The sequence below is a fragment of the Arvicanthis niloticus genome, chromosome 12, assembly GCF_011762505.2.
Source record: "Arvicanthis niloticus isolate mArvNil1 chromosome 12, mArvNil1.pat.X, whole genome shotgun sequence".
NCBI classification, from domain to species: Eukaryota; Metazoa; Chordata; class Mammalia; order Rodentia; family Muridae; genus Arvicanthis; species Arvicanthis niloticus.
In genome coordinates, this window is record NC_047669.1 from 43631866 (window position 1) to 43643446 (window position 11581).

Genomic DNA, 11581 nt, shown 5'->3' on the forward strand with positions numbered 1-11581 from the left:
CATGCCATTATGTTTCTAATTAAATTTAATTCCCAACATAAATTTAAAGCACAAACAGATGAGTTGGCTGCTCGCTGTACATTTGGTTCTCCGTCATCTCAGGTGGAATATCTACAGTTTCAAACAACTACAGTTCCAAATCCACTCCCCAAACATTGTGCCTGTGTGGAACATAAGACAACCTGTTTCCACGATCTTCAAAATACTACAGTGTGGCAACGACTCACAGAGTCTGCGTTGTGCTACAACTCCTAGTAATACAGATAAGATTTAAAGTGCACAGGGGGAGCTGGTGAGATGATTCCACGGGTAAGGGCACCTACTGCCACGCGTGATGCTCTAAATTGACCTCCAAAAGTCTTCTTCTTGGCTTCCCATGTACTCATACAGAGAGAGAGAGAGAGAGAGAGAGAGAGAGAGAGAGAGAGAGAGAGAGAGAGGTTGAACATGTGAAGAACAAATAATTAAATCTAATAAATATTTTATCTCTTGGGATATGAATAGATTACATGCATACATGCAGATACATCATCTCAGATATGACACTTGAGAATCATTGGATTTCTTCCTCTGTAGCCTCCTGGAACCAGTCCCCCAGTAACACCATGGGATGAGTGAATAAAAAGAGAGGAGGCAAGGAGTTGAAATGGACTGGATGAACTCCAGAAGTCCTTCTGGATCAGCGCTCTATGGCTCTAACGTCCAGATCAATATATCTAGCTTACATAACATCTTACAAGCACACTTGGAAGTTCCCGGTGCGTTGTAAATATTATCATTTCTGCTGCTGCTGTTGATCGTATTCGATTTAACTCTAAAAAGAGGTTGGCTCTCCTCTCATTTTCCCTTGTGGGCTAATGACAGCTACATACCCAAGAAGAATCTGAGGGCACAGCTGCACTATCCAAGTTCACACCTGGATCCTTGCCAGAGAGGCAGGCAAAGATCATCGGAACGAAGGAAAAATGAACAGGAAGCCACTTATGCAAGGGACAGCCTCAGCTACTACAAGCTTCCCAGGAACAATGATTTACTGTTGCCTAGTGCTCACTGCAGCCTCGTGTTGACAGATGTGCTTTTCTGTCCCTTTTTTTTTTTTTTTTTTTTCCGTAAGGTGCTTACTGGGATTGCAAAGGAAAACAGTGAAGGGATAAGGTCAACAAGCAGCCTCAGCACCAAGAGACAGATGCTTCGTGGTAATTGCATGAAAACTGTAAGACCTCTTATGTACCAACTGTTTCCACTTTAAGCTGCTGGCTTGTTTTTAATTTTAGTGTAGACCATTTCTGACTTAAAATTCATCACCAAAAATATCATAAACTCTTATTGCATCATTTTTAAATATTATGAGTAGTTGGTATGGGGCATGGGGAGGGGGGGAGATGCAATAAAAAGTACAAATGAGTTCTCGTCATCGATTTGTCCTTATGGTGAAGGGGCAGTACATTACAAACGCAGTGTAAGCGCATCCGCAAATTGCTTGGGATAGACTTGTGGACTTAGTACCATCTCCTTCTCCTCCTCACCCCTGTTCTCTAGTTCTTCAGAAAACACAAGGGAGGGGAAGACGTAGAGAATTAGGCTATGACTCTAATGTCCAGGTCAATATATTTCGCTTACATAACATCTTACAAGCAGCCTCAACACCAAGAGACAAGATGGAAGACAAGAGACACTTGGAAGGAGGAGAAGAGGAAGAGAAAGAGAAACAGCATCAGCATACTGAAAACACAAGAAGTTTTAATGCATGGGCTAAAACGATAAACAACCTAAGTTAAATACATTCATAGTGATAAGAGAATAACAACATATACAAGATATTACATCAATCCAACACAATCTGCAGATCCTCTCATGCTCTAATTGTCTCTATAATGCTCATCTTTTAATACTTCAGTGGAAGAAAGTTAACGTCACTGGATGTCCATTCAGTAAAATTTCACATCCACACTGCGTGCTGCCTAGTTGTCTGCCTTCTTGACATAAGCCAGTATCATCTGGGAGAAGGGAACCACAATGGAGAAGATACCTCCACAAGACCCGTCTGTGGGCAAGCCTCTGTGGCATTTTCTTGATTAATGATGGATTGATGTGAGAAAGCCCAGCCCACTGTGAGTGGTGTTAGCCCGGGCCAGTGATACTGGCGTAGATAGAAACCAAACTGAGCAAGCCTTGAGGAGCAAGCCGGTAAGCAGCGTTCTTCCACCATCTCTGCTTCTGCTCCAGTCCTGCCTCCAGGGTCTCACTTGAGTTCCTGGCCTGTCTTGCCTTAATGATAGACTAGAGAGTGAGAGTTGTAAGATGAAGTACGTCCTCTCTTTCCCAAATTGCTTTTGGCCACAACATTTTAACACAGTAATGGAAGTCCTAACTAAGAAATACAGGGACTATAAGCAGCCAGAATTTCTACTGTCTGTATGTAGGCAGCATGCATTAGGAGCGTGCATGGCCCTAATTTAACACTGACAGGTTAATGTTTGGTGCATCATCCAGTAAAGTAGCATTTCATTTAGAGGTTGCTTACTATATTTAACCTTAAATTGAATACTTTCGTTATTTCGTTATCCTAAAATGTGGTTGTTTACTTGAAAATATAGTAATATGATTTTCCATTGTGCAGGGAGGCCTGTGTGTTTGAGGAGAGGAAATGATTCCTTTCTGGATCAAATGAAGCCGAGATATAAGGGAAAAGGTCTTGCAGTGTGTAATTAAGATTAAATTAATCATCTTTCCCTCATTAAGCATATTATTTTACAGCGTCATTACATGTATTCAAATTGTATTGCACTGGATTAAGAGGATTAGAGCAGAACCTAGCTTCTTTGTCTGCTGAGGACAGCAGCTGAGAGTTTATTGAGTTTATTGAGGGGAATCAAGCATCCTACCAAGAACCGTCCTGGGGAAGAGAGAAAATGGAAAGTGTTACCTTATTTTCTTTACATTGCCAATGAGGCAGACAGACACAGCCTGTCAGTGATGCCAGTCTACTTAATCTACGGAAACAACGGGCAGCACTGAGGGCAACATCTGCTTGTTTCTTCTCAGTTCATTTTCATGACATGATATCTATTTTTTGAAAGACTCGCGGTCAAGAAACCTCAGTAGCTGTGTTGGTGGCATCTCCCTGCATTTCTTCCTTCTGGAAGACATGGTCCTGGCTGTTTGGTTGGTCTCCTTCATCTACACCTGGCTCACACTGATGCTGGATGCTTCTGCCATCAGGAAACCTCACCAGCAATGCCTCTCTTCACCAAAACAGACCCGGTAAGATACAGAAACAGAGTCATCAATGATTGCCCAGTTTATCACAATAGCTGCCTCAGACCTTTCCTAGTCTAGAACCATCTCTTTAAGGGAAGCCCATCTTTGTCAAAGTGCTTCTGTCTGGAATAGCATGGACCCATCAGAAGAAAGCATTTCTGGTTAACATGCAAGTATGGGATCTTCCATTCCCTGCGTTGTTTATTTAGTTATGTTTATTTGGGGAGCACATAGTTAAATGTTTCACATAGGCACCATCTTTCAGGGAGCTCATTGCTCCAATGAGGAATGCACTTATTATTGGTAATGACGCTTGTTTACAATTTCTTTAAGTTTTGAATTAGTAGTTTAAGAACCAACTTTTCATGTCAATTTTGTGGAGGGCAGCTTGGTTTTATACATCGAAGAGAGCGTAAGAAAGCATGAAGACCATTTGTTACCTGTTGAAAATAGTGCTCATATATTTAAAATACCTTCCTAAAGATCAACTTATCAGTATTGCTATTTTTCCATCAGTAACCTGAGATGTCTGAATATATGCAAGGAACTCAATGGCTATGCATTAGAATAACCAAGGCATCACGACTTGCCTGGGGCTTTCCAGGTTTCACTGAGAGTGCCCCAAGTTCCCAGCCTTAAAGATGGGACAAATCAGTCACCCTTCTACCCAAAGAATGAGCCTGTAAATGTCTTCCACTGGTACAAGATTTCTTAAAAGACCTCATCTGTGAAGTAACAGATATTTGGAAAATTGCCCTTAAAATCACAAATAGTCATGAAACACTCACCACTAGATCAGGAGAAAGAACACAAACATTTGACCAACACCTTCAGAATCCTCAGGTTTAAAGAAGACAGGGACTACAGTCCTGATTCTTGGTCTGCTTTAATAGTCTCTAAATATATTCTTAATTGAAATGGAATTGCATCCTCCTCCCCTTTCTGCCCTGCCCCCCGCCAGCCCCTCCAATACCCTCCATGCTGTCGGGTTGATAGCCTCTTTTTCGTTCAGTGTTATTGTTACACAAACACACACATGTATGAATATGTATACATGTGTTTGTATGCACAAATACACAAATTCAACCGTGTTGAGTCCATTTCTGTTGTCTCTGTGTATATGGATTCAAGGGTGACCACTCTGCATGGGACAGCCAATAAGCGAGCTCCTCCCAGGGAGAGGCTAACTCTCCTCCCAGAAGTCATTAGTCCCTTTTAGCTCTTTGTCTACGAGTGGGAGCTCATGAGGTCTTCCACCTTCCACCTCAGCACATCCATTGATATGGCCACTGTTCCAGTCTTGTCTGTGTAGCCATTTCTAGGAGAGATGGTTTTGCGCTTCCTGGTATTTATCTCTTACAATCTTTCCACCTATTTACCATGACAAAAATGTCCAGCATGGCAAGTGCAGGTAAAGGTACATGTAGTAAGTGCCACTCACATGGTGGTGCCAACCAATAGCTCTCTGGGAGGTAAAGGTCCACTCAAGAGGAGAGAAAGCATGCCTGCTACTGGAGGCCCAGTGGGCAGAACGGAGAGGAAACAAGACCTTGCTAAGTTTAACTCTTTCCCTCTCTAAAGAAATTCAGCATGGCAATGTTTGGTGAATGTAAGATTATGCCAGACTACATGTGATTTTTGGTTTGGGGTTTGTTTGTTTGTTTGTTTGTTTGTTTGTTTGTTTGTTTCAAATTGCTTCCAACATTCATGTAGTTTGTTTTGTAATAAATGTTAAATAACATCTCTACCATTAGCAGTGGTGGCGCACGCCTTTGATCCCAGCACTTGGGAGGCAGAGGCAGGCAGATTTCTGAGTTTGAGGCCAGTCTGGTCTACAGAGTGAGTTCCAGGACAGCCAGGGCTACACAGAGAAACCCTGTCTCGAAAAACAAAAACAAAACAACAAAAAAAAAAATATCTCTACCATTAAAGCAATATATTTGCTGACTGTTCCATAGATGCTTAGAGAAGGAAAAGATAAATGATAGTAAGACCTAGTCTATCCTACTAGTCCACACTTATGGCACAGTATCTACAGAATAAAAAAAAAATTAAAAAAAAAAAAAAACCAATCATATAACTAGTACCATCATTGACTCACAGTAATAGAAGAGAGTTTCCTGCCCTGGGTGTCCACAAGATCAGTGCTATCAACAGTCAGTGAAGAAAGGGGGTGACCTAGAAACTACCTCTGAACCATTGGCTATCAGTATTGTCTAGGAGAGAAGGAATCACTGCATTTAGTTCTGTACCCTGTTTCTCAGCAGCCCACAGATAGCTCCAAACACGTGGTCACAGAGACCGCCTGGTTAATCTCAGTGGGATGCAAAACAAAACAAACCAGAGAGAAATGTATCTGCATGGTGGGGAGTGAATAGTGGGGGAGGGGAAGTGGAAGATAAAAGTAGTCAGTGTGCAAGATGTGTGCTGTAAATAATGACAGTGCTTTAAAAAGCTATACTGACCTCTTATTACATGTCTTTCCTTTTTTAAGTCAACAGTGAACGCAAAGTCTTTCTGGTAAGGAGGGACCTTTTCCCTTAGGTTAAATGCCTCTTCTTTCCTTTTTAAAAGAGAAAATTAAAAGGTTGTGTAGGTCAGGTTTCCTCCATAGGAAACCCTGGGGTTTCTGCTGTCTGCAGTCCAAATGATTATTTTCCAGTTCTCTGTGAACTAACTGAAGAACAACCCTCCAGGCCACAAGCCAGAAGATGATTCATTAAAATTTATACCTGCTGCTTTTGTACTGCATCAAACAAGCCCCCAGGACACCCGGGACTGTGTAAACCACCACCCTGGTTCAAAGCAGCCACTCAGGATGAAGCAGGGCGCTTTCCCTGAGCGAACAGTCATCCAAGAGCCAGCCTCTACATTGCTCTCAGCAATGTACCCTTGTTCCAGAGAGGTGGGGCAGGCATCCCCATACTTCTGTTGTAAATAAATATCCTGATGTTCTTTGTGCAATGCCAAACCTGATTACCCACAAGCAATGCTGTAACTGATCAATAAGCTACCCCTTAGAATGCAAGAAAACCAGCAGAGTGGAGATGAAAGGGAGACATAGTCTTTGTTTGAAAATCACACACTTTACACACACTGCTTTGTGTTTATATCAACTATTCTGAGCCCAGCTTTCATGCAGTCAGGCCTGTATATATTATATTAATCATGCTATCTATCTTCATTCAGATTATAAACTTGCTTTCCATTCAAAGATATAGTTTAAAGTTAAACATGTAAACAAGTCTGTTATTCTAATATTTCCCTTATTTCTAAAAAAGATAGTGAATATAAAAAACAGAATTTGGCAAGGGAAATGTCTTTTGTTGCTTGGGAAAGACATCTGGTTCTACTGTAATCCTGCTGTCCTCGGGCTGTTTAGGCTTCTTATGGCTCTATGGCAGAATTTAGTAATTACTAAACTGTCCTACAATAGCTCTGTAGACACTTTATCATGGTATCTTTATTTTTTGTTTTTATTTCATTTATTTATGCATACTTTAATTGTAACTTATTTAAATGTAAGTTTTTATGAGCTAAACTTTTTTGATCTAATTTTTTTTTTACTTATTCACTTTATATCCGATTCACTGATCCCCCCCCTAGTCACCCCCTCCCACAATCCTTCCCCCATTTACCCCTCCCTTTCTCTTCTGAGAAGCTGGACCTCTCTGGGCATCTCCCCAACCCTGGCTCCTCAAGTCTTTATGAGCTAATCTTAATACGATTTTATTTTATAGCAAGCTTATAAGCCTGCTGGAAACTGTGCAGTTGGCTCTTATGAGCTGTTCAGAGAAGACCCTAGCATAGATCTGCATCACCTACAAAGTATTCCCAAGGCTGCAGTCCGTGTGCGTTCCTTTGGCCTTCCAGTCCAGCACCAGTGTGAAAAGTCACCCAATATGGCTGTGCAAATATTAGCACAATTAGCAGATTTATGGCCTTTTTCAAACAAGACAGGAACTCCAAGTTTCACACCAAATTTGGTAACTTACAGCACCCTGGGCAGGGCTGAGAAGGTCTGGAAGGACTTGGGGAGAGAGCAAAATATAATCTGAATACGTTATTTGAATTTAAACAAGACTATTAAGTGGAAATCATGTTGACAAGAAGACATGCTTCTAGAATGACAAGAACAGGTGACCTCTAAGAGTGACCCTGGAAGACGGGTGGAACACGGGTGTTTCCGTGTTCACTTTTATTGTTCAAAGAGAGTGAGAGGCAATTAATTTTGTAGCTATATATGAGTAACCACGGCCTGGAAACATAAATTCAGTTTACACCAGATACCATATTCCAATGTGGTTGTTCTTGTTGTTGTTCTTGTTGTTCTTTGTTGTTGTTGTTGTGTTCTTTTGCCTTTTTGAAAACAGAATTTTTTTCATACACTATAACTATTACATGCATTATAAATAATATATAATTGTATATAAGTATATATAAATACTAAGTCAGAGGTTCTCAAAGCAAACACTGTATTCATGAGGCATTATGAATCTTTAAGGGTAGACACAATGTGTCTGAAGGATATGCCTCATGTGTAATCTCTAAACTATTTCAGGATTCCGTTTTTTATAACCTCCTTATTAAAGTAGATTAACTTGAAATCATCGCAAACTCCCTCATCAACTCTCTTTGAGAAAAAGCAAACACCTCCCTCTCTCCCAATCTTGCTGTGTGCTTCCCCGGCACACAAGAGCTTCCTGAGCACAAAGAAACAGTTATAAATACTGAGGATGAGACAGTGAATGACTGGACTCCAGGTAATGCATCCTTTCACATTGGCTTGCGTCCTACCATCTTCTTTCCACAAAATCAAAGGAAGAACCTGCTTAATTTGTTGGGTTATAAATCACTAAAAGTGATTGTGGGTATTTGGTCACACAATGTGACTTTTAAAAATGTGTCAGAAGGAATGTAAGTAATTCAGTTACATTTTTCAAACAATACAAAATTTTTTTCTTGAAATTCAATATACCTATGCATACATGAAAGAAATTCAGTATTTTCACCCAAAAAGATTTTTTTAAAAAAAGGAATTACACAAAACTTAATTTTTCATTTCTTTTTCTCTTGTTTTTGTCTTTTGTTGTTATTGTTGTTTGGTTTTGGTTTTGGTTTTGGTTTTGGTTTTGGTTTTTAGACAGGGTTTCTCTTTATTGCTCTGGCTGTCCTAGATCTCACTCTGTAGATGAAGCTGGCCTTGAACTCAGAGATCTGCCTGCCTGCCTCTGTCTCTCAAGTACTGGGATTAAAGACATGCGCCACCACTGCCCAGCTCCATTTCTTAAAACATAAAATAACTGGAGAAAAATATAACCCCCAAAATATACCATCATTGAATTACCAATTTCATCTACACTAAAATTTTATTCTTAAATTTAATAGGAATCAACATTGTTTTTGCTTTATAATGCTGCTCACCTCTTTATTTTCATTTTGTATAATGCTTGGATAAATGTCTTTTTTAAAATATTTTATTTATTTATTTATTTATTTTTACACTACAGATTTTATTCCCCTCCTGGTCCACCCCCCAATGTTCCACATCCCATACACTATAACTATTACATGCATTATAAATAATATATAATTGCATATGATTATAAGTATATATAAATACTAAATCAGAGGTTTTCAAAGCAAACACCTGTATTCGTGAGGTCTTATGTATCTCTAAGGGTACACTAAAGGTATCTGTGGGACATATCATCATGTGTAATTTCTATTGACTGGACTCCAAGTAATGCATCTAAATGTTTTTAAATGTCTGATGAACAATATTAGAGGTGATTTACATTTGTTTGAGAAATTTATTTTATAATTTTTAAGTATGTGTGTGTGTGTGTGTGTGTGTGTGCGTGTGCGTGTGCCTGTGTCTGTGTGTCTGTATGTGTGTATGTGTGTCTGTATGTGTGTATGTGTGTCTGTGTCTTTGTGTCTGTGATAGTATCTTTGTCTGTTCTGTGTCTATGAATGCGTCTGGGTCTGTTCTGCGTGGAGGTAGGTTTGTGAATGCAGTTGCCTCCGGAACTAGAGGTGTCATCCTTACAGCTGAAGTTACAGGTGTTTCTGAGGCCACCAAGGTGGGGACTGGAAACCAAACTCCTATCCTTTGCATGGTTGTAAACATTCCCACCCACTGAGCCGTCTCTCCTGCTCCTTTAAGTATTGGTTTAAATATATATGGTATAGTACACAGATTTCTAAAATTTGTTTTGAAAAGTAGATAAGATCTTATCTCTTTGCAAAGTAGATAAGATAAAAGGAAATCCGGATGAGATAATAATGGACCACTCACTGCAGGTCAGGTGATAGGAGGTGGGCCTGTGCCCACTGCTGCCGAGCCAGCAAGTCACAGCAGACCTGTGATCAGCACTCTTGGGATTCTTCATTCAAAAGTATCTGCATTTCCATCTCCTGCAGGGAAAGCGTCTGAAAAGACACATTAGTCGCATATCATTTAATTGTATCAAAAATATTATTACCAAAGGAGAAATGTTTGTAAATTCCCCACTACATCTTCTCCTTTTTATGAGAACAAGTAGCCAGCCAACTAGTACTAACAACTGCTGTTTTCTACGGAAACAAGTTATCCTGAAAAACTGTTACAAAATGTCAGACCCCAAACCTACTGAGTCAGCAGACACCCTGGGCAGAGGCCCAGGAAAACAGAAGATGTAGATACGTGCTGGTGAGATCCCATTTACCAACCATCTGGGCTGATATCTTGGACACAGTAGGCATTGTTTGAAAGCTACCACCAGCCTCTCTTTGTTAATGCTATTTATTCTTATACACACACACACACACACACACACACACACACACACACACACGCGTGCTCGCGCACTAGCCTCTGTTTGTGTGGGTAGGAATGAGGAAGTGGGTGGGAGGTATTTGTGTGGGTGCATGTATATATGCATATACGTAGAAACCTGTGTTCAAACTCAGTTGTGGTTCCTCAGGAGTTGTCACTTTGTGTCTTGAAACAGGGAAATCTGGTCTCATCAATTAGGCTACTGGAGGACAAGCAAGCTCCAGGGATCCTCCTGTCTATGTCTTTGGGATTACAAACACAGATTCAACTCTGATTCACTTTGGGGGAAGGATATAGGGAATTTAAGTTCTCATGCTTGCTCAGGAAGTATGTACTTTATAACAGAGTAGCTCCCCAGACCCCTACCATTATTTTTTTAATAAATAGTTAATCCTGGCTCCTTAGAAGATGTTCCCTAGTTTATTGTAGCTCCTTGTGAGAAAGTGTCCAATGTGTTCAGTTATTCACAGGCTATAAAGGCTTAACATACTTAAGTTCAAATTTATTGCCTTCTATCCAAAATAGATTTCTTTTTGAAAATTGTCCATTCATATTATTAGGAAGAGAATGCATCTCTAAACCCTGAAGATTCATCCAGAAACACCCCTACTGAGAAGTCGCACCGGACCATCTCACAAACCCTAGTACTTCTCTTCCAGCTGCTTCAGAATCTGAAAGTCTCCGAGTCAGAGTCATTTTCTGGAGCTTAGTGAGATGGATCAGTGGGCACCACTGAGGGTGAGGTCCTTGGTTTAGTCCCCAAGACCCGCATGGTGGAAGGGGACAAGAGAGCTAAGCAAGTTGTCTTTGGACCTATACAAGAGTATCATGGGAAGCCCATGAAGGCGTGTGTGCATGCACACATTAAATATAGCAAGAAAAAAAAATTAAATTAATTGCTTCCACAACTGTTTTGTTAAAACTTGCATCAGTGTTCCTAGGAAATGGTCCCTCACACAGAAAAAAAAAGAAAAAGAAAAAAGTAGTCCCAGTGTCCTAGAAATATGCCCATATTCACCAATCCCAAAGAGACAAGACTTCATTGCCATATCAGGAGCTTGCCATGCTGCCTTTGAGCTACAGAAAGAAAGGTAGAAATGGACTCTGCCTATTTCACCATTGGTTTTGCCCAGGACCAACGACCCATGAGTCCTACGACCACAACCTGAGACAGACATTCTGCCTGCAATCTCAGCCTGTGCCTGCACTCTGCTTATTCTGGCTCTGAAAGCCCTGTTTTCATCAGTTTACAGTTCTGTAATGTTTTTACTTGTTCGCTGCTGTAATGCAGAGCTTGAACACTCTCTGGGTGTCGTTCAAATGCTCATCCCAGGCTGCTTCCTGGGGTGCTGCCTTAGCTGATGTGGGTGGCCTGTGAATCTGAATTTTAATCACCTGGTATTTCTCATCTAACATACATATTCTGAGAAATGTCTGCCTGTTAAATCCCTTTTTGTTTGATATTTCAAGTAATCTAAAAGTTATTTTACCTTATCTGTC

General features: G+C 40.5%; 1 protein-coding gene across 1 annotated transcript in view; it reads left to right on the forward strand.

Moving 5' to 3' along the window:
- The first annotated feature begins 2842 nt into the window (after positions 1-2842).
- Positions 2843-11581, forward strand: part of Gabrr3 (gamma-aminobutyric acid type A receptor subunit rho3) — a 52549-nt gene continuing 43810 nt past the window's right edge. The window contains exon 1 of the mRNA XM_034514709.2: positions 2843-3264. Coding sequence (XP_034370600.1) covers positions 3149-3264 — 116 coding nt within the window. The 5' untranslated portion in view covers positions 2843-3148. The remainder of the gene's footprint in view (positions 3265-11581) is intronic.